At 41.1% G+C, this 24,152-nt stretch overlaps 1 protein-coding gene across 3 annotated transcripts in view; it reads left to right on the plus strand.

Moving 5' to 3' along the window:
- Positions 1-24,152, plus strand: part of cttnbp2 (cortactin binding protein 2) — a 152,503-nt gene that overhangs the window by 82,675 nt on the left and 45,676 nt on the right. For all 3 annotated transcript variants that reach the window (XM_033038305.1, XM_033038308.1, XM_033038307.1), the window contains 6 exons: positions 4,385-4,484; positions 8,783-8,933; positions 11,284-11,538; positions 13,564-13,681; positions 17,623-17,889; positions 23,656-23,751. In XM_033038305.1, the coding sequence (XP_032894196.1) occupies positions 4,385-4,484; positions 8,783-8,933; positions 11,284-11,538; positions 13,564-13,681; positions 17,623-17,889; positions 23,656-23,751 (987 nt within the window). The remainder of the gene's footprint in view (positions 1-4,384; positions 4,485-8,782; positions 8,934-11,283; positions 11,539-13,563; positions 13,682-17,622; positions 17,890-23,655; positions 23,752-24,152) is intronic.

Below are 24,152 nucleotides of genomic sequence, written 5' to 3' on the forward strand. Positions count from 1 at the left end.
TAAGAAACAGCACAAAACCCTGTAGAGCAAAACTCCTGGCCTTGTCAGATATAATGGACCCTGCCCACAAAATCCTTCAAGGCCACTTCTGTTAGTGGGGGGAGAGAGAGACTACTTGATGCTTCCCTCTCCACATTTCCATCCCCTGTTGTATGCCAGCTAGTTCTGCAAGTAAAATAAGAACATGTTATCGTGTGGGCTGGTGAGAGGTTGCAAACATATGTTTACTGGTAGAATAACGGAGATGTTCATGAAAGGTGTTTCATTAACATCTATGTTCGGCATTAGGAAGATATGGGTTAGGATTGTACTGAGTGCAGAATATTACTATTGGAACAGAAAAGGGTTATGGAAGAAATTGATGAAAGTAGGCAGGGAAACCTTGTGAATACAATTCCAAGGGCAGTATCTGTGCAGCTCTTTCAAAATATTACAGCCAGATTCTGGGTGGAGTGCTCCTGCTTTACTGCCTTTGACTATTGTGCTGTGTGACTAGTGAAGGCATTCTCCTGCCATCTGTTAGAAACAGCAGCTCCCTCCTCAAGATCACCTCTTGCATTAGCACCTCCAGCAGAGTGTTGGAGAACCCAGGAACGTGGGTGGTGGTGCAAATATGTTCTGGAAACTCTGCTTAGCATTTTTCTTCATCTAAAGATAAATCAGCTCATAGAAACTCGTGCACTTCCCCTTAAAGAGATCCCTGTCAATAGGATGCAGAATGCTGAATGCTGCTGGCTCTCAAGTTTAAAATGAGGTAACGATGTCTCCTGCTGAGGTCACCAACTTGACACTGATTCCCGGCATTAAGTAATTTCCTGGCCACGATGCTCCCAAATTATTATAATAATAATAATAAATTTTATTTATGGGCGCCTTTCAAGAGTCTCAAGGACACCTTACAAAAATTGAGCATGTAGAGGAAAAACATGTAAGGGAAATGAAATAAATAGTAGAGACATGACTAGTACACAAAGTAAAGACAGAATTCAATACAAAACACAGTATGAGGCAATTAATGCACAGATGAAAAGGGAGGGGGACGTGGGGCTAAGGATAGGCAGAGGTGAAGAGATGGGTCTTGAGGCGGGACTAGAAGATGGTGAGGGACACGGAATTGCGGATCAGTTGGGGGAGGGAGTTATTGATAACATTTAAGATTTGAGACCAGTCTGAAGAAGGGTCTCAACCCGAAATGTCACCCATTCCTTCTCTCCAGAGATGCTGCCTGTCCCGCTGAGTTACTCCAGCATTTTGTGTCTATCTTAGATTTAAACCGGCATCTGCAGTTCCTTCCTACACATTATTGCTAAAATGATTTTATTAATTTATTTGATTTTTTACTGTTTCAAAAAATATTTAAAACTATTTTGCTGTCAGTTTTAAATGATGTCAGTTATTTTTGTTGCTGTTTGCCACATTTGTGAAGACTGCGACTAATACTAAAAATATAGAAGTCCAATTTAGTTCTATACTTGGAGGATGAAAATTTAATCAGAATATTAATTTGTGCAATTCTCTTTGGCATTATTAATTCTTCAATGGAGGGGGTTATGCAGTAGCTTTGAGGAAGTGAAATACTTACAGAACTTGTAATTAACTGGGTCATTTAGATTTGCCGCAGCTTGGGAGAGCTGAGAGCGGGGGAGCGGGGCAAAGAGGAGGAGATATAGCCAGTGAGGCTGGAACAGGAGATGCCAGAGTGAAATGGAGGAAGAATTACATTAAGACAAAGCTTGTAATTTACAGTGGCACATCTTTCCATCAGTGGAGAGCAATGTTGGTCTTTAACCAGTACAGAGAGCAGCAGGTCTAGTCAGACCCACTGCCTGTCTATAGAACATCACTCCTCCTGTCTAACGATAGTTAATACGAGACAAGAGGAAATCATTATGGAAAGTTTTGTGTGTTGCAGAGGGATCTGTTGTTTAGAAATATCTAGTTTCATTGTTTAATTCCATGTATTGATATAAAAAAATGTTTTTAATGAAAAGCTATTTGCCTCACAGTTAGGGAAGGAAATAGTAAGAAAAAAATGATAGATGATTTATTCTGATTGCAATAGACTGTTCTAAAAATGTGAGAAATGTTGATATTATTTGGATTGAATTTTAATAATGTCCTACAGGATAGATGAAATTGAAAATTATTGGATTAACTAGATTATGTACTATTCCTAAGTGGTAAAGTATGTGTCTGCTTAGATTGCCTTATTTTATTAAGTTAGCAAAGCGCAAAGTTAACAATTATTAACAAATGGACTAAAAATGATTGTAGGTGAACATTGCCGTATGTATAATTTATTCAGTTAACAGGTGCACCGTGAAACATTTTACTTCCACAAAGATATCACAACTGGTTAGCCAAAGGTATCCTGGAAACAGACTTTGATTTAATGTACTGACACTGAAGTAGTTTGTCAGTGACGATGGCATTTAGTTGGTCCTTTATCCCGTGGGGGGGGGGGGGGGTGAAGAGGGAGATGCAGGGTTCAGGTGCCACATGGTAAGGGTTTTAACGTTACTAATACTCAGTAATTTCAACTTCAATATTACTGTTAGTAATTACGGCCGCAGTAAATCATTCCAGGATTTCATATTGGCTTTTCTGTCCTGGGCCTCCTCCATTGCCATAGTGAAGTCACGCGCAAACTGGATGAACAGCCCTTCATATTTCCCCCGGGTAGCTTACAACCAAACGCTATAAACTTTGAATTTTCCAATTTTAGGTAATTTCTAACTAATAACCCCCCAACAATGTTCCCTAATTGCTCTTTTCTTCCCCCGCCCCCTTTGCTCCAATAGGGCCCACCTGGACTCCCACCTCTTTCTCCTCTTAAACCACCCTTTCCTTCCCTCCCCCCCTCCCACCCCAGCTACTTTACTCCCTTTGGCTTCACAATCTTTAAACCTTTGTGTCCTTTTCAGATTGGTTAATAATGTTTCTAGTTGAATAATCTGCCTATTTGAATAGTTAAATCCTATTAGAATAGTATATAACAGGAACCAGCTCTTTGGCCTACAGTGCTGCGGCTGAACGTAATGCCAAGATAAGCTTGCCTCATGGTCCACATGAATTCCCTGCATATCCACGTGCCTGTCTAAAAGCCTCTTAAATGCCACTAGTCAAGTCAAGAGAGTTTATTGTCATGTGTGCCAGATAGGACAATGAAATTCTTGCTTGCTGCAGCACAACAGAATATGTAAACATAATACAGAACAGATCAGTGTGTCCATATACCATAGAATATATATATATTTTATATATATATATATACACACATAAATAAACAGATAAAGTGCAATGGGCTGTTATAGTTCAGAGTTCGTTTGAAGTTGTGTTTAATAGTCTGATGGCTGTGGGGAAGTAGCTGTTCCTGAACCTGAATGTTGCAGATTTCAGGCTCCTGTACCTTCTACCTGATGGCAGCGGAGAGATGAGTGTGTGGCCAGGATGGTGTGGGTCCTTGATGATGTTGGCAACCTTTTTGAGGCAGCAACTGCGATAGATCCCTTCGATGGTAGGGAGGTTAGAGCCGATGATGGACTGGGCAGTGTTTACAACTTTTTGCAGCCACGCTCAAGTTGCCGAACCAAGCCGCATGCAACCAGTCAGCATGCTCTCTACTGTGCACCTGTAGAGGTTCGAGAGAGTCCTCCTTGACATACAGACTCTCCGTAATCTTCTCAGGAAGTAGAGGTGCTGATGTGCTTTTTTTTATAATTGCATTAGTGTTCTGGGACCAGGAGAGATCTTCGGAAATATGCACGCCCAGGAATTTGAAGTTCTTGACCCTTTCCACCATCGACCCGTTGATATAAACAGGACTGTGGGTCCCCATCCTACCCCTTCCGAAGTCCACAATCAGTTCCTTGGTTTTGCTGGTGTTGAGAGCCAGGTTATTGTGCTGGCACCATTTGGTCAATCTCACTTCTATACTCTGACTCGTCCCCATCAGTGATACGTCCCACAACAGTGATGTCGTCGGCGAACTTGATGATGGAGTTCGCACTATGTCCGGCTACGCAATCATGAGTATAGAGTATAGACTATCATATCTATCTCCACCACTATCCCTGTAGCGTGTGTTTCAGACGCCACCACTGTGTTAATTGATGATAATTTCACAATTATGATTTCATCAACATCTGTTCATTTTTTTTTTTTGCTCCAGCATTCATTAATTACACGATCATTTGGCATATTCTGCACATAAACTGCAGGTTTGCTAATTTCCTATGCAGTAATTCACGAACCAGTTTGAAAAAAAAAAGCCAAAAAATCTATTTACAGAATGATGAATCATGTTGTTATGCGTAACCAATCTCAGAACTGTGAGTAGTTACGACTGTGTTCACTATAAATGTGCAAACCTGTTTCCCTGTAGATTGTTTAACATTACTGCTGAACTCCGGAGCACAGGTTGATGCTGTTGGAAAGAATTTATTCACACCATTGTGTGCAGCCGCTGCAGAGGGCCATGCTGGGTAAGATGTAAACATTATATGTGACTTCTTCAAAAATCTGCCTTTTCTAGAAATTACTGCAGCCAATGTACAGAATTAAAGAAGTTTATGTAGGGATCCATTATGACTGATTTCAATGAGCTTTTTCCAGGCTGGCAGTGCCTTGCCTGACGTGTTGCTTTAAGCTTCCTTGTATGCTCAAAGTTAAACTTGTAAATGAATTCCAGAAACATTTTGTAAAATTTGATTGTGAATGACTGCATGATAATCAATGCCATTTGTTTGGACAACTCAGCTGTTCCTAAAAGGACAAACTGAAGTTGTCAGCTAAAAATATAACGTTTTCACTTTAATTTCTACTGAATCAGCAAAAGTAAGCGGTGGGCAAAATCTCCCCCATATCTCATGAGTTGCTGCCAATTGCTTGCCAATCACTGCATTCTAGACAGCTAAAATCATTACATCTTGATGATTGTCAAACCGATTCTGCGATTGCAGCTGTCATTTGCATATTGTTAATAACAAACAATTTTTCCTTTCAATATGCATCCTTCCCAACTGAAGATTCACGCATGAGAAATCAGTGATTGGCAATGTTGCATTCAATCTGATTGGTGAAGTAATGTTGAAATAGGAAAGACTTGGATGGCTTAATCTTCCTTGCCTCTCTTCCTCCACTCCATCCCATGACAAAGGAGCAAAATTCGGCCATTTGGCCCATCAAGTATATTCTGTCATTCGATCGTGGCTGATCTATTCTTTCTCCTCAGCCCTATTCACATGCCTTCTCCCTGTACCTCTGATGCCCTTGCTAATCAAGAACCTATCGATCTTCACTTTAAAAATACCCAATCGCTTGGACTCCACAGCCATCTGTTGTAATGTATTCCAGAAATTCACCACTCTAGTTGTAGACTCTCACACTACTGGAAACATTCTCTCCATATCAACTCTCTCCAGGCCTTTCATTATCTGGTAGGTTTCAATGAGATCCCTCTCAACCTTCTAAACTGCAGTGAGTACAGGTCCTGAGCCATCAAATACTCCTCGTATGCTAATGCAGTAATCCCTGGGATCATTCTTGTAAACCTCCACTGGACCCTCTCCAATGCCTGTACATCCTTCCTCCGATATGGAACTCACAATTTATACTAAATGTAGCCCCACCAGCTCCTTAGCGTTACATTCTTGCATTTATATTCTAGTCCCCTCAAAATGCTAGCATTGCATTTACCTTTCATACCATTGCTCAACATGCAAATTAACCTTTATGGAATCCTGCACCAGCAGTCCCACATCCCTTTGCATTTCTGAATTCTCTCCCCATTTTGAAAATAATCTATGCCCTTATTCCTTGTACCAAAGTGCATGACTCCACACTTTTCTATGCTGTATTTCATTTACCACTTCTTTGGCCACTCCCCCAACCTGTCCAAGTCCGTCTGCAGACTCCCTGCTTCCTCAGCACTACTTGCCCCTCCACCTATCTTTGCATCATCCGCAAACTTGGCCATAAAGCCAGCATTTCCATCAACCGGATCATTAACGTATAACGTGCAAAGTAGCAAACCCAACACAGAACCCTGTAGAACTCCAGTAGCCACCGACAGCCATCCACTGGCAGCCAGCCAATCTTCTATCCATGCTAGTACCTTGCGTCTTATACCATGGCCTCCTATCTTGTTCAGTTGCCTCACGTGCGGCACCTTTGCAAAGGCTTTCTGAAAATCCAAGTGAACAACATCCACTGAATCTCCTTTGTCTCTCCTGCTTGTTACTTCCTCAAAGAATTCCAACTGATTTGGCTGGCAAGATTTCCCCTGAACTTTGAACCATGCTGACTTTGACCTATTTTATCATGTGCCTCCAAATAACTCGAAAACTGATCCTTAATAATGGACTCTAAAATCTTACAGAAGTCAGGCTAACTTGCCTATAATTTCCTTTTGGTTGCCTTGCTCCCTTCTTAAACAGTGGAGTTACATTTGTGATTTTCCAGTCGTCTGGACAATACCTGATTCAAGTGATTGTTGAAGGATCACCACTAATGCCTCCTCAATCTCTACAACTACCTCTTTCAGAACACTGAGGTGTGCTCCATCTGGTCCAGGTGACTTATCCACCTATAGAACTTTCAGTTTTCTCAAGCACCTTCTCCTTCGTAATAGTGCCCCCTGACTCTCTTGAATTTCTGGCACATTGCTGGTGTCTTTCATTGTGAAGACTGGTGCAAAAAATATATTCAGTTTATCCGCCGTTTCTTTATTCCACATTACAACATCTCCAGTGTCATTTTCCAGCGGTCCAATGTCCACTCTTGCCTCTCCTTTATTATTTAAATATCTAAAAACTTTTGGGGTCCTCTTTTATATAATTGGCTAGCTTATCTTCCCTAAAAACTCCTTATAGTTGCCTTCTGTTGGTTTTTAAAAGCTTCTGAATCCTCTAGCTTCCCACTGATCTTTGCCATGTCATTTTTTGTCTTCTCTTTAGCTGTAATGTTATCTTTGAAGGTACACAAAAATGCTGGAGAAACTCAGCGGGTGCAGCAGCATCTATGAAGCGAAGGAAATAGGCAACGTTTCGGGCCAAAACCCTTCTTCAGACGTTTCGGCCCGAAACGTTGTCTATTTCCTTTGCTCCATGCTGCTGCACCCGCTGAGTTTCTCCAGCATTTTTGTGTACCTTCGATTTTCCAGCATCTGCAGTTCCTTCTTAAACATGTTATCTTTGACTTCCTTTGTCAGCCATGGTCACCTCATTCTCCCCTTCATATGTTTCTTCCTCTTTGGGATGAAAAGATCCTATGCCTTCCTAATTACTCCCAGAAAATCCCAGGTTGAATTATATCATATTATGATCACTGCCTCCTTGGGAGTTCCTTCACTTTAAGCTCCCTTATCAAATCTGGTTCATGTCACAACGCCAAATCCAGAATTGCCTTTTTCTAATATGCTCACCCACTAAAAAGCCATCACAGAGGCATTCTACAAATTCCTTCTCTTGGGATCCAGTACCAGATTCAGATTCAATTTTAATTGTCATTGTCAGTGTACAGTACAGAGACAACGAAATGTACCAACCTGATATTCCCAGTCTGCTTGCATATTAAATCCTCCATGCCCATCGTAACATTGTCTTTCTTACATGCCTTTTCTATTTCTTGATGTTATTTGTGCCCTACATCCTGACTGCTATTCGGAGGCCTGTATGTAACTCCCATCATTACTGTTTCTTAAGCTCTACCCACAAGGATTCTACATCTTCTGATACTATGTCATTTCTTGCTAAGGATTTATTTCATGCCTTACCAACAAAGCCACCCCACCACCTCTGCCTGTCTTTATGATAGGATGTATCCTTGGATGTTCAGCTCCCAGTTCTGATCTTCTTTCTGCCACAATACCGTGATGCCCACATCAAAGTATCTGCCAATTTCTAACTGCGCTATAAGCTCAGCCATCTTGTTTCATTTAGATATAACACCTTCGCCCCGCCTTACCTCTCTGAGCTGCTCCACCTATATGCTCCTGCCCGGTGCCTCAGGTCAGCTGATCAGCTGCTTCTTGAGGTACCAAGGTCTAAGCGGAAGCTCAGAGGGGATAGAGCCTTTTCTGTTGCTGCTCCGGTACTCTGGAACACCTTGCCGCTGCACATCAGACAGGCCCCCTCACTGTCCATCTTCAAATCCTCCCTAAAAACACATTTTTATTCTTTGGCTTTCGACACTGGCTGAGGCATTGCTCCTGTTTTTAGTGCTTTTAATGTCTTTTAATTTTTAGTGTGTTTTTATAGTCCTTCGTTTTACGGTTTTTAATGGTTTTTAATTGTTTGTAATAGCTTTTTGTTCATGAGTTCTCATGTACAGCACTTTGTGGCAACTGTAGTTGTTTAAAGTGCTTTATAAATAAAGTTATTATTATTATTATTATTATTCAGTTCTGTATTCACTGCCCCTCTTCTCAAAATTGTCCCCATGTTGCCTGACGATAGACTCTTATCCCATTTTAAACTTCCGGTCCTATTTCTTATTCTCGAGACTTCGGTATCCTCTCCTGCGCTCACTTTCCCTTTAACTTCATCTGTACTTTTCCAGCTTTTCCCACTCTGCCAACAGTCCTGGAAAAGCTCTGTAATGAAGTTTTACAGAATCTGAAATCTATGTGAAAGATCAAAAGCATTAATCTTTTTTATTGAGCCAATATTTATCATTAAGGGACCACACTTCCTAACTCAAAAGGCCTTGGTGTCAAAACATTAGCAAAGGAAGACAAATAACTATTGATCATTTTTGAAACGTTTTTTTATTCCCTTAACAGATGCACTGAAATGCTTATTGCTTGTGGTGCAAACATTAACTATGCTGCTGAAGATGGTCAGACTCCTCTGTATCTTTCAAGTATAAATGGACATGATGAATGTACACTTATTTTGTTGGAAGCTGGAGTGGATTATAATACAATGACTATTGTAAGTATTGAAAATGAAAATCCATGTATACTGTAGATGTCAGTTATCATTATGAACATCTGAAAGGTTAAAAGTTGATGCATTCTCCAGATTTACTCCATGTAATTCACAGGATTACCAACAGCTTTCTAAAGGTATTCCTTAATCTCAATTTATTTAAAAATGAAATACAAATAATGTTTTTCAAATGTTTTGTCACATTTACTTTTGAGTATTATTTGACATTTAAGCTTTCTGCATTAATATGACCATATATTTTAAGTCATTTTATTTGAAAGCATGATCACCAAATAAAATAAATTGGGTTGAGCCGATGAATTTAATGTCAGAACAGGAGCAAGTGAGTTGCTTGGAGTTGCAATATTTTTCTTGCATGATTTTCTGCACAGTAATCGTAGAATTAATCTACTTCCGATTGGAAACCTAAAATGAAATGTGCAAAGTTTATATAAACTGTGAGGGAAGGAACTGCAAATGCTGGTTTACACAGAAGATAGACACAAAATGCTGGAGTAACTCAGCGGGACAGGCAGCATCTCTGGATAGTCATAAGGAATAGGTGTAGAATTAGGCCATTCGGCCCATCAAGTCTACTCTGCTATTCAATCGGCTGATCTATCTCTCCCTCCTAACCTCATTCTCCTGCCTTCTCCCCATGACCTCTGACACCTGTACTAATCAAGAATGATTCAGGCTGAAGGGTCTTGACCTGAAACATCACCCATTCCTTTTATCCAACATTTTATGTCTACAAAGTATATATAAACCAGCATTTATTCTTGAAAATCATTTAGCAGAAGTTATTAATCTAAAGTTCCATTGCTTAATAATAAATGGGAATTTGAATTTTACTGCATTATTAGATTAGATTAAATTAGAATAACTGAGATAAAAAGTTTCAAATTTGAATTTAATTAAAATATCTTAATGTTACAAAATGATTCATTAATATTTCATAGCTGTTACTTCTCCATAGAAGCTAGGCAATCCATTGCTCTGCCCTGAAACGGTTGTAGCCTGAGGTTCTGCCTTCCATCAAGTGATGATTTGTTTAGATGGGCATTACAGTTTATACAGGGCGGAGGCTATGGTTAACATTTGAAGGGGAGTAGTTACCTTCCTTCCTGACCTATCAAAACATAGTTATGGGCTAAAAAGATGTGGCATCTGTATTTTGCATAGATGTAACTCTAACAATCTGCTATGTACTCGGTGATGTATGAGATGTGATGTTTCCAGGATAAATAGGCTTTCACCAGAGATGGGGATGTTTCAAGATGGCACCAGTAATGGCTGCTGTACTTTTGCCGTTCTCTTCTGGGAGGCATTTCTGTCATACATCGGTGCGATGAAACGCAATGTAGATAGATCAGCCATGATTGAATGGTGGAGTAAACTTGATGGGCCGAATGGCCTAATTCTTATGACCTTATGAAACGAATTTAATAGAATGCGCCACTATTTTCTTCTATTCATTCATATACTGGATGTGGGCATATCCAGTAAAGCAAATTGACAGAAAACAAAGGAACTGTAGATGCTGATTTACTTTTTAAAAAACCGCAGTGCTGGAGTAACTCAGCGGGTCAAGGAGTATCTCTGCAGGACATGGATAGGTGATGTTTCGGGTCGAGACCCTTCCTCAGACTGATTGTCGTAGGGGGAGAAAGCTGGTAAAGAGGAGGGAATTGGACAAAGCTTGGCAAGTGATAGGTTGGTATCGGTGAAGGGAGGGGGGGGGGTTCGATTGGCATATATGTGGGCAAAGGCAGAGATGAAAAGAAGACAAAAGGGTGCAAGATGAGGGTAAAGAGGAGTGAAATGTTATGCCAAAGGAAGGGATAAAGCTGGGCGGGGATGGAATATTGGGAGAAGTGAGAGTGCATTCAGGAGGGGCACAGGGAAGAGAGTTGGAAAATTAGTGAGGGTGGGTGGGTTTGTTACTTTAAATTGGAGAATTCAATGTGTAAATTAACACTCCTGGCACCAAGCATTGGGTGCTTGCTTAGAGGCCCTTTCCTCTGACTAGAATTATTTTGTGCTTTTTGCTTTATCGAAATTAGTGTTGTAATTTTAAAGTATTTGTTTGAGCAGCAATGTTAAACCATTGCGAGCTATGTCACTAGTTGCTGATATTTGTCAATTCTGCAAATATCTTTATCTCTTTACACTTTAAAGAATATGATTTTAATTTGATTGGGGAAAAAAGTAGATTTAAAAGTAAGATGTTAATCTCTGGTGAATAGAATCTGTTTTTACTTTTCAATTTATGATGTGTAATGGAAGTTTCCTAGTAGGATGACCTTCAGGTAACAGAAATTGAGTCGCGACTTTCCTTTTTTCCTTTTAGAATGGCTGGACTCCCTTTCATGCAGCTGTGAATTCTGGTCACATAGATTGCCTGAAGCTTCTCATGTATCATCGAGTATCTGGGGACACAAGGTTTGCTGATGACTCAGAGTGCAAGTCCAGCTCCACAGACCCTGACTGTACAGGAGGGAGTGATAAATTCAGAGCGGAGAATATGGTTTCAGCTGACCTAATCAACCATGCTGACAAAGAAGGTTGGACCGCTGCCCATATTGCCGCATCTAAAGGTTTTAAGGTATGTTTTGTAACATTATATTGCTGTAATATAGCTGACTTGTCAAAGCCCCACATTTTAAATTGTTTCTCCATTTGTAAGGTTATTCCTATTCCATGGATTGTAATTTTATATTTGTAAGACCTTTTTACATTCGTATATTATCCTCATTAGGGTAAATACTGTTTTGGGGGTCAAAGTCTTGTACTACAAAACCTAAGCCTTCACAGAATCCTGTAAATGTTAGTAATGCCAGTAGGACTGTTTTGCTCAGCTTAATTTAACTGAATGTGAAGGGCAAGGAATGGTGTCATCTGGTGCTCCAGTTCCACTGACCCACACTACATGGCACAGACTACATACATTTCACCTTTCAGTAATTATGTACATGACCACACATTTTCTTCCAGTTAATTGTTAGATAACTCATGCATGGAATTAACTAACTGGAAATATTGTTAGTTGTTTTATAACAGTTCATGTATTTGCAACCTTTACCCCCTATGTAAATTACTTTTTCAATTTAACAAAAGAAGTATCTGATTTAAAAGCGCACATTTTTCTGTTTAAGTGTTTGCAATTCGTGATTTTTGTAATGCACAGAATAGTGGGACGTGGTGGTGGTAGTCTTGACCCATTAAAGTTTAACCAAAATAAACATAAACAGGTTTAAGTTGCAGAAATTGAACCAACGTATTCTTCTGCAATACATTTTTCTCATACTTTTTCACGGTTTCAAGGTCAGTGTATCGTCAAATGCACCAATTAAGGTACAATGAGATTTGAGTTACCATACAGCCATACTAAGTGAAAAGCAACAAGACACTCAACCACATAAAAGTGAACATAAACATCCACCACAGTGGATTCCACATTCCTCACTATGATGGAAGGCAACAAAGTTCAAGCTTCTTCCTGAGCATGAGAAGAAAAATGTTTTTTCAAACTTCCCAAATGAGCAACTCTGGGTGAACAAAGGACTTTAGATACGCAAGTCCAGAAATGATGCACTCAACACCACAGGCACGGCATGCAAAAGGGTCAGAGCCGGTGCTTTATTCATATACCTAAAGGTTCCGATACACATATAATTTATAACAAGGCATTCCAGATGCTGGTTTACACTGAAGATAGACACAAAATGCTGGTGCAACTCAGTGGAACAGGCAGCATCTCTGGAGAGAGGGAATGGGTGACGTTTCAGGACGAGACCCTCCTTCAGACACATATCATTCCTTGCTGTTGTTGTCCATGGCTGATCGTTGTCCTATAAGCTGTTTGAGCTGATGAAGGACCTGACCTAATTTACTACATTTTATTATTAAAAACCTTAGTCATTTTATTTGTAATCTGAAAAATTCGAAAAATTCAACAGTCTAGTTTTTAACTTTTGAGAGATGCCGGTACTCTATTCTGGCAGGAACAGGTCACCAAAAAGCCTTGATAAGAGATGTAGCTAAATGGAGCACTAGTTGGAACCAACTTCAAGTATTACATTCTGTTCAGGACACTGCATGGATTAGATGAAGCACAGGTTCAAAGGAAAGGTTTCAGAAGGTATCAAAAAGGGAATCATTGCATTGACTAAAATGTAAAAGATTGGGGTGTGTAATTGAAGTACTTAAAAATGATTAAGGTTATTGACAGAGTTGACAAGGGAAAATATAACCTCTGGTGAGAGAATTCGAATCAATGGAACATAGCGTTCAAAATAATAAAGGTAGGTTGTTTATGGAAACACTGCTCTCTTCCCTTAAAATATTGTTGAATCCAAGTCGCAATGCAATTTTTTTTTCAAATAATTAGAGGAAGTATATAAGAGTTTACAGAACTAATTTGGGTAGATGACTCAAGTTAGAGAACAGCCATAATTTGAGTAGTGGAGTAGGCTCAAAGTTGTTTCAACATCTGTTGCTGTTAATCATTTTGTTGGTGTGTGATTCCTCATCCTTCTAACTTTCACAAACAGTTTAGATGGCTGATGTGTGCCACTAGACATGACACTATTTCACTTGATTTGTTTTCTCCTGTCTTTTGCTGTTCTAGAATTGCCTGGAAGTGCTCTGCAGGCATAATGGGTTGGACCCAAATAGGAAAGATAAATGTCAACGAACTGTGCATGATGTGGCCACAGATGACTGTAAACATCTACTGGAGAATTGGAGTGAGTAAAGTGGAATATTTAGCAAATGTTAAATATACGTTACAATATAATTGTAATAAGTTGGCACAGCAAATTGTGTAATTTTAGAGTTCCGACTTTAATTCGGCATTTATATAATGATTGCTTTTTACTTGTATCAGTAAGCGATAAAATGGCTAATCCGTTTGAAGTTACTAAGGAAAGCTCACTATAAACCAAAGATCTTAGAGCAGAGCAAGATGGGCTACTCCTGCGAAATACAATGGGCTGACGTGTAGTACGCTACGGAGGGGATCCTGGGCATTTTTTCCCGCCCATTTTAGTAACCGGAGCCTACCTGACCCGACTCGACTCGCAGTGTAATCAATGTTGCGGGGCAACAGTTTGTGTGTGTGATATAGGGTTAGATTCATAATTCTGTCAGTTCATACTTCTTGTCAAGAATAAAATTTGACTCTGGTAATTGTCTTTTTTAATGTTTTTTAAATCATTTCTTTTTAAATGGCTCACAAGCTGTGTTTGAGTTGATTTTGTAGTAACCGGAACCGACCCGACTTGCAGGGTAATTGACATTGCGGGGGAAGTTTTTGTGCGTGATATAGGGTTAGATTCATAGTTCTGTTAGTTCATAATTCTGTTAATTCTTGTTAAAGAATAAAATGTTTATAAACACACATACATGAATGTGATATAAATGTATATAATAATAAAACACACACAATTATATTTCTTCTGATCCAATGATGAACTTTATTTCAGACTAGACAAGGGACATTAAATAAGAAACATTGTAAACCTCCCCGCAACTTCACACACATTAGGCCTTATCTCCCCCCCCCCCCCCCCCCCCCGGCACTCCCTCGCCTGCCCCACACACCCTCTCCCGCTGCCCCGGGCCGCTCACTCCCTCTCCCCGGGCCGCTCACTCCCTCTCCCCGGGCCCCACACTCCCTCTCCCCGGGCCCCACACCCCCTCTCCCCGGGCCCCACACCCCCTCTCCCCGGGCCCCACAACCCCTCTCCCCGGGCCCCACACCCCCTCTCCCCGGTCCCCACACCCCCTCTCCCCGGGCCCCCCCCCCCTCTCCCCTTGCCCCACACTCCCTCTCCCCTGGCCCCACACTCCCTCTCCCCGTGCCCCACACCCCCTCTCCCCGGGCCCCACACCCCCTCTCCCCGGGCCGCTCGCTCCCTCTCCCCGGGCCGCACACCCCCTCTCCCCGCTGCCCCGGGCCGCTCACTCCTTCTCCCCGCTGCGGAAACAAAGATCCGATCTTTGGCCGGAAGCAAGATGGCGGAACAAGATGGCAGGGACTGGTTGCTAAAATGAGTCCTATAATCACCCATGAATCCGCCCATGAGCGGACTACACGTTTGCGTGAGAGTAACCCATCTTGCTCCGCTATAAGATCTTTGCTATAAACAATTATTTTATGGCTAAGGACCTTTGGACATACCTTGATGCATAGTGTGTAAATAAACATTTTTTACATTCAGAAATTCAAACCCCAAGAAGTTCTAGTATGCCTGTCAAAATGTTATAATGTATAGAGATATTATGAAGTAATGATAAACATTGATCTTAAATGGTTAATTCTGGCACTGCACTTTATTGCTGTTATTTGCATTGTGTCAAAATATATTGAAACAGTTTCTATTATTTTGGAAAGGATGATCCACCTAACAAAATGACATCCGCACATGTTGGTAATTGAGCTTTTGCATGTTTGGTTTTGTGGATTTTTATTAACGGTAGTGATAGTGATGATGTGCTTTCTTTTATATTTGATGTGTCGCAATGTTTCCTAGAGGTGGATGCAAATGCCTGTGTGCATGTAATTATAATTACAATTATTTAAAGATGATTTAAAAACCTAGTTATTAGACACAATAATAATAATCCAATCCAGAGAATCTTGCCACAATGCAACTTCTTTCCTCTAAGAAACTCTGGTTTTATTGGTTTTTGCTGAACTTTGCATGTTTTCTTGGAAATGCAATTTCTTTAGTTCATATTTTAAAAAAATAGCTTGTCTGATTTAGGATTTTCAGAAGTTAACCTGTCTTTCCTTGAACTCAGTGCTTGCCCTTAACTGCCTATGCTCTTGATCTTTATATATGGTGTGCAATTGCTTGTGCTTGCAATAGAAAATGTTTTTACTGTGAGTTGAGTAGTAACAAGACTGTTTTAAAAAGCCAAATGGGGAAAAATGGTGAGATTTGCATGTGGAGCACAGATATGACTAATTTAAATAAACCAGTATTAATGTCAATGGTATTGAACAGAAATTGATCACTTTAAACAAATCCACTTAAAATGTTATTGAATTCATTTGACAAAATTCACATGTCAGTCATTGGTCAGGGCATCGAGTGCTTGGAGTTGGAGAATAATGTTATACCTCTACAAGAAGTTAATGAAAATGTACCCGGAATATTAAGTGAAGTACTGACACACTGTAAGATTGATGTGATTAAACTCAAGAAGGTGCAGAAAAGATTCACGAAGACATTGCAGGACTGGACAGCTTGTGTTGTAAGGAAGACTGGGGAGGTTGGGAGTGTTTTCGCTGGAGTGAAGGAGGCTGAGGTATGACCTTATAGAGGTGCATGAAGTAATGAGGAGCACAGAGAAGATGATGAGCACCGTCTTTTTCCCAACAATAGGCGAGTCCAAAACTAGAGCGCATAGGTTTTAAGGTGAGAGTGGAAGGATGTAAACGGGGCAAGTTTTTCTCACAGAGTTGTACAGAGTATATGGGTTGAGCTGGTGGAGGATGTGATAGAGGTGGGTACAACTTCAGTATTTAAGACGTTTGGACAGGTGTATAGATAGGAAAGCTTTAAAACAATATGGGCCAAGTGCAGGCAAGTGGAATGACTCTGGAAGGCACATTGGTTGGCAGGGATGAGTTGAGCTGAAGGGCCTCTTTCCATGGTGTATGACTTTATGAATTTAATGGCAAACAGTGTTAACCACTTGTTAGTGCAAGAATAATATCATCTTCCTATTCCATGGATAGTTGTGCACAACAAGTGAAATGGCTTACACACCCTCAATATAGTTTTTACATTGGCCCACAGTAATAACACTGGTGTCAACTCTTACTTGGCCAAACAACTAAAGAATAGACACTCCAACTCGCTCATTTACATGAAACACACAACATAATAGTGTATGTACTCGAATTCCAAGATACAGTTCTATTGTCTACCATGAAATTGATTTTCCAAAGTTGGGTTTCATGCATGTGACTGTAGACAAAATGTCATCCCTATGTGGGGCATGGAAATGCCATGGGTTGCACAAGTTTCACTTTCCTATAGTTTGAGATGATAGGGTTGGAATTTGATAAAAGGCAGCATCACCTACTTGCATTATTCCAAATTTTCAGCATTAACACTGGATGGTCATGGTGTTATTCCATTCCATGGGACAAAACATTCCTAATCTTGAGGAATAAAAATAAGGAAAATATATATTTTTTAAATGGTAAACCAATCACCTGGTTTATTATTTTAAATGGCACATTCTTCTATTTTTAACACGTCAGTGAATTTTACCATCAATATTGATAATGATCTGATTTATAAAAATAACTTTGGTATGGTGTGGTCCAATCATTTTCTAACTTTTGATTCATTTTATCCAGTTGTTACTTTATGGGCAAGTTAAAATTTGTTAGCAATGCACCACAATATTTATTTAAATTATATATCCCTGGTTAATTAGACAAAGCTCTTTTTTAAGCCACAGTGCAGCAAATATGCTTTAAAAGATTTTACTCCACGTTATCTGTAAGGGTTTCCTTTTAATTTCAGTTTCCGTGGTCAAGATTTTCCTTTTAATTTTAAATTCATGTGATTGTCCCCATGTAGTGATTTCTCTTTGTGTATGTGTTCCAATGTGAATGTATAAATTAATTGATTGTTTTTACTTCCTTATATATTTTGTCCTACAGATGCACACAAGGTACTGCTACAAATTTCTATGAAACAAAGTGAACAGGTTTGTAGTAGTGCTGAACATATTGAGAATAACATTACAGTTGGCAGCTTGATCATCCACAAACAGACTACCTGGGATGATTTATCCAAAGCTGTAACACTGACACTGAAGAATCATTACAAAACTGTGATGCGTGGATGGGAATTGCCAGAGGCTTCAACTTTGCTGAATAATACCGAATGCAGCTTTATTTCAAGTGACATATCTGCAGTTGAAATAGGTACGTGTTCATCTGGACACCCTGAAAAATTGCCACCATTTCACAGAAACTCGAAGCTAACTTATTATTAACTGGTCAGCTGTCCAATTTTTAACTGAACACCCCCGTTTGTAATGAGCAGCCTCATAGGGATATTGATAGGTTACGCGATTGGGAGGAAAAAATAGAATATAATGCGTAGAAATGTGAAATGTTTCCATTTTATTGAAAAAAGAAAATGACAGCATATTATCTAAATAGTGAGAGATTACAGCTGTAATAAACCGAGAATCTCGGATGCACAATTTGTAAAATATTAGTTTTAGTTTAATTTATTAATGTCATATCTACCAAGGTACAGTGAAAAGCTTTTTGTTGTGTGCTAGCAAGGGAAAGAAAAGACTATACATGATTACAATCAAGTCGTTCACTGTGTACAGATAAAGGGTGCAACGGGTGAAAGCAGCAGTCCGATTAAAGGTAGTTCAAAGGTCTCCAATGAGGTAGATGGGTGGTCAGGATCGCACTCTCGCTGGTGCGGGGGTGGATCTGTTGCCTGATAACAACTGGGAAGAAACTGTCCCTGAATCTGGAGGTATGCGTTGCCAAATTTATGTACCTCTTGCCTGATGGGAGAGCGGAAAAGAAGCAATGACCAGGGTGATACTGGTCCATGGTTATAGTGGTGAACTTGTAGATGCAGCGTGAAGTGTAGATGGAGTCAATGGAAGGGAGGTAGACAAAAATGCTGGAGGAACTCAGCGGGTGAGGCAGCATCTATGGAGTGAAGGAAATAGGCGACGTTTCTGGTCGAAACCCTTCTTCAGACTGATGTGAGGGGGGGGTGGGGAGGGGGGGGAATAGGAAAGGAAGAGGTGGAGCGTTAAACTGTCTTCGGAGGGAGGAGGAGAACTTCAAAGTAGGCTTACCTTGAGGAGATTTCACAGTGGAGTAGACAAAATGTTTAAGAAGGAACTGCAGATGCTGGAAAATCGAAGATAGACACATCTGCAGTTCCTTCTTTAACAATGGAAGGGAGGTTGGTTTGTGCGATGGTCTGGGCTACCTCCACAATTCTCTGCAATTTCTTGCAGTGTTGGATGGAACTGTTCCCAAACCATGCTGTGATGCATCCCAATAAAATGCTTTCTACGGCACCTCTGTAGAAATTGGTGAGTGTTGGGAACATGGAACTATTTCCTTACAAGGCTTAGGAAGTTCACTTCCTAAGCCTTGTAAGGAAATAGAGGCATTAGTGTTCTTTCTTGGCCATAGCTTCGATGTGGCTGGTCCAGGACAAATTGCTGGTGATATTTATTGCTAAGAATGGCACACTGGCACAGCAGGAGAGCTGCTGCCTTGCAGAGCCAGAGACCCCAGTTCGATCCTGACAGAGTTTGTATATTATCTCTATGACCGCATGGGTTTGCTCTGAGTGCCCCAGTTTACTCCCACATTCCAAAGATGTTCAGGTTTGTCGGTTAATTGGCTTCTGTAAATTGTCGCTTGTCGTGTAGGATAGAATGGGTGATCGCTGGTCAGCCTCCATTTGGTGGACCGAAGGGCCTGTTTCTATACAGTATCTCTAAACTAAACTAATCTTGAAGCTATCAACCATCTCTACTACAGTCAATCACAATCACCTTTGTCTTGCTAACATTGAGGGAGAGATTGTTGACTTGGCACCCAGGTTGTGAGGTTCTTCATCTCCTTCCTGTACTCCGTCTTGTCAATATTTTATGTACAGCCCACTATGGTGGTGTCGTCTGCGAACTTGGTAAATTGAGTTGGATTGGTCTTGGCCTGTGCAGTCACACGTGTATAAGGAGTCCAGTAGGGGGTGTGGAGGCCAAGTCAGTTGATATTGTTAAGACAGAGTTAGATAGATTCTTGACTTGTACAGGTGTCAGGGGTTATGGGGAGGGCAGGAGAATGGGGTTAGGAGGGAGAGATAGAACAGCCATGATTGAATGGCAGGGTAGACTTGGTGGGCTGAATGGCCTAACTCCTATCACTTCTGACCTTATGACCTGAGAATGCATCCTTGAGGGCACCAGTGTTGAGGATTATTGTAGAGGGGATTATCTGTCCTCACTGACTGTGGACTGTTGTTGCAGTAGTCAAGGATCCAGAAACTGAGGGGAGTGCTGACTCCAAGTTCCACGAGTTTGGAGCTGAGCTTGGTTGGGATAATGGTATTCAAACCCAAGCTGTAACCTGTGAATAAGGTGAATGATGAATGAAAGATGTATGATGAATGATTAAGAAGAACTGCAGATGCTGGAAAAATCGAAAGTAGACAAAAATGCTGGGGAAACTCAGCGAGTGAGGCAGCATCTATGGAGCGAAGGAATAGGTGACGTTTCGGGTCGAGACCCTTCTTCAGACTGATGTGGGGGAGGGGGGGGGGGGGCGGCAAGAAGAAATGAAGAGGCGGAGACATTAGACTGTGGGAGAGCTGAAAATGGGTGGAAGGAGGGAGAAAACAAGGACTACCTGAAATTGGAGAAGTCAATGTTCATACCGCTGGGGTGTAAACTGTCCAAGCGAAATATGAGGTGCTGCTCCTCCAATTTGCGGTGAGACTCACTCTGGCCGTGGAGGAGGCTCAGGACAGAAAGGTCGGATTCGGAATGGGAGGGGGAAGTTGAAGTGCTGAGCCACCGGGTGATCAGGTTGGTTAACGCGAACCGAGCGGAGGTGTTGGGCGAAGCGATCGTCAAGCCTGCGCTTGGTCTCACTGATGTAGAGCAGCTGACACCTAGAGCAGCGGATGCACTAGATGAGGTTGGAGGAGGTACAGGTGAACCTCTGCCTCACCTGGAAAGACTGCTTGGCTCCTTGGATGTAATCGAGGGTAATGATAAATGATGTAGGTGTCCTTCTTATCCAGGTGTTTCAGGGATGAGTCTAGGGCCAGGGAAATGACATCAGCCGAGGACCTTTTGTGTCCGTGGGTGAACTGGAGTGTATGCAGCAAATAATTTAAAATGCCACCAGAATGTCATTGTTTATTGCCTTGGGAAATGAATACAAATGTAGAGAGGTTGTACTTGGAGGGTTTAAGGGACCAATTTGTTCTCTTCATTTGTATGTTCATATGGTTCAGTTGCATAAAACATTATTAACTGTACAGCTAGAGCACAATGTTCAGTGTTGGTCTTTTGATGTAAGAAATAATGTTAATGCATTGGAAGCAGTTCAGAAAAGGTCCACTGGGCTCATGATTAGAATGAGTCGCTTAACTTGAGGAAAGGTTGGACAAATAGTTTTTTATTGACTGGCGTTTAGGAGCGTGAGAGAAGCATGCTTGAACCATATGAAATCCTGCGTGGCCTTGGCAGGGCGGATCTCGAGAGTCAACAGTGTTTTCTTGGCATATGGCCTGAAACTGAACAATGAAATTCTTAAGGGTCTGTCCCACTTGGGCGTCATTTGCGTGTCACACAGGTGGCGCGCGAGGATTTTGAGAATCCCTGCCCACGTCATCACGCGCGTGTAATGCACGCCAAACGCGCGCGTAACGACATGCACGTCGTAACGCGTAAATGATGTTGCACAAATGACGCTCAAGTGGGACAGGCCCTTCACTTGCACCACAACAGATATGTGAAGATAGTACTCTGTAAACACCACAATAAATAACAAATATAAGTTCAGTGTATATAAACACAAGCAAACAAACATTAAAAGTACAAAGACAAAAACAATGACCACCAAGTCAATGTAGTTCGGAGCTTATTTGAGGATTGTAGTGTTTAATAACTTAATGGTTGTAGGGAAGAAGCTGCTCCTGAACTCGGACGTTACAGTTTGCAGGCTCTTATATGTTCTTCCAGTGGGCAGGAGTGGAATGAGAGTGTGGCCAGGGTGGTGTGGGACTCTTGACGATGCTGGCTGCCTTTTTGAGGCTCCAGAGGTCACATTGATAGTGGGGAGGACAGTACACGTGATGGACTTGGCAGTGTTTACCACGTTTTTCAATCTACTTAATTCCTGGGCATTCAAGTTGCCAAACCATGCCTTTGATGCAAGTCATCAATATGCCCTCTACTGGACACCGGTAGAAGTTCAAGAGAGTATTTGTTGACATTCCGAATATTCTCAGGGAATAGAAGTGTTGATGAGCTTTCTTATGATGAGCTTTCTTCATGCATCAATGTGCTGGGTCGCATCCCCGTTGACCTGTTGTGGCAGTGGGCAAATTGTAGTGGGTCCAGGTGCTTGTTGAGGTAGGAGTAAATATGCGCAAAAAACAATATCAAAAGCACCTCATGACCACAGACGTTAGTGCCATCGATCGATTGTCATTGAAGATGTCCGCTAAAACTCCAGGCAGTTGGTCTGCACAGGTTTTAAGAACACAACCAGGTGACCATCAGGGCCAGATACTTTCCAAGGGTTCACCCTCCTGAAGGATCTTCTGATGTCAGCCTCTGTGACTGAGATTGTAATCCCTGTTCTCTCGATCAAAGCATGAGTAGAATGCATTGAGCTCATCCGGGTATGCTGTTCTGCTGTCTCTTGAGCTGCCCCTAGTTACACATTATAGGAAGTGATGCCTTACAAGCCCTGCTTCAGCTGCTGAACATCCGCCTCATCCTCCAGTTAAAAGTGAAAGTCTTTTGATGGCAAGGTCATATCTGGATTTCTTGTATGACTCTGAATCACCGGACTTGAATGTCCAAGATCTGGCCCTCAGAGGAATACAGACTGCCTGGTTCATTCAAGGCTTCTGGTTGGGGAACATGTGGATGCTTTTTGTGGGAACACAGTGCCCCAAATCCAAGTCACTCTCAAGACGATGTTTCCTCTTGTGGACAAATCTAGTACTAGGGCTCATTATTTAAAACATATTTGTTGCCCGTTTAAGACAAGAAGGAATAAAATGTTATTTCTTCAGCCAGAAGATCATAACTTTTTGAAACACTTCTTCAGAAAATGATGGAAGCAGAGCTATTCAATGCTTTTAATGCATATATTGAAGGATTCTAATAATCAGAGTGCTGAACATACTGCGGGTAGGTGGGAATACAAACATCAACCATGATTTTATTAAATGGTGTAGAAGGCTAGGGGAAAATGGAACTACATCTGCCCTTGATTTACAGAGATATACGTACGCACATCTAGCAATAGGATGGCATTTATGCTGCTGTTACATTCAGGCTGCAGTTTTAGACAATAGACATTCAGCCCTTCGAGCCAGCACCACCATTCAATGTGATCATGGCTGATCATCCACAATCAGTACCCTGTTCCTGCCTTTTCCCCATATCCCTTGACTCCGCTATCTTTAAGAGCTCCATCTAACTCTCTCTCGAAAGCATCCAGAGAACCGGCCTCCGCCGACAATTCCGCACTCACAACTCTTGTGAAAAAATATTTCCACATCTCCATTCTAACTGGCTTACCCCTTATTCTTAAACTGTGGCCCCTTAATATGTTGACTGGTAGATGGTTAAAGTGAGGGTTAAACTGTTTATGAATTGTAAAACTGCAACCTAACATTTCATGTGTAGGAAGGAACTGCAGATGCTGGTTTAAACCGAAGATAGTGTCAAAAAGCTGGAGTAACTCAGCGGGACAGGCAGCATCTCTGGAGAGAAGGAATAGGTAATGATTCGGGTCGAGACCCTTCTTCAGACTGGTTAGGGATAAAGGAAACGAGAGATATAGACGATGATGTTGAGAGATAAAAAAACAACGAATAAAAGATATGCAAAAAAGTAACGATGAGAAAGGAAACAGGCCAGTGCGAGCTAACATTTCATGTTTCTTTCACAGGTGATGAAATTTGGATACCAGGACAGATTTTGATGGCCTCTCCATGGTTGTTGATAGACTGGAGCCAAAATAACATTGTCACAGTGTTCTTAAATGGTCAGATTTCTTCTGCTATTATTGTGTTTATAAATTACTATGAATGCTGCCCAACTTCTTTACTATTTTATTCATCGACATTCAGCATAAAAATAAGCTATTCAGTTAATAATGCTTTCAGTTTAGCAAGCTGTTTTGATTCCATTTTGAGCAATAGTTAGAGATTCACCTTTAGTCTCATTAATTATTCCTATACATTTTTTTAACCACATTTAACGCCAACAGGATGTTATCAAATATCGTTAAGGTGAAAGATCAATAAATGCATCATTATATTGCACAAGAAGGAACTGCAAATGCTGGAAAATCGAAGGTAGACAAAAGTGATGGAGAAACTCAGCAGGTGCGGCAGCATCTCTCCAGCAATTTTGTCTACCTATTATATTGCAGATTTGCTTTGA

This window comes from Amblyraja radiata, chromosome 19, assembly GCF_010909765.2.
Source record: "Amblyraja radiata isolate CabotCenter1 chromosome 19, sAmbRad1.1.pri, whole genome shotgun sequence".
NCBI classification, from domain to species: domain Eukaryota; kingdom Metazoa; phylum Chordata; class Chondrichthyes; order Rajiformes; family Rajidae; genus Amblyraja; species Amblyraja radiata.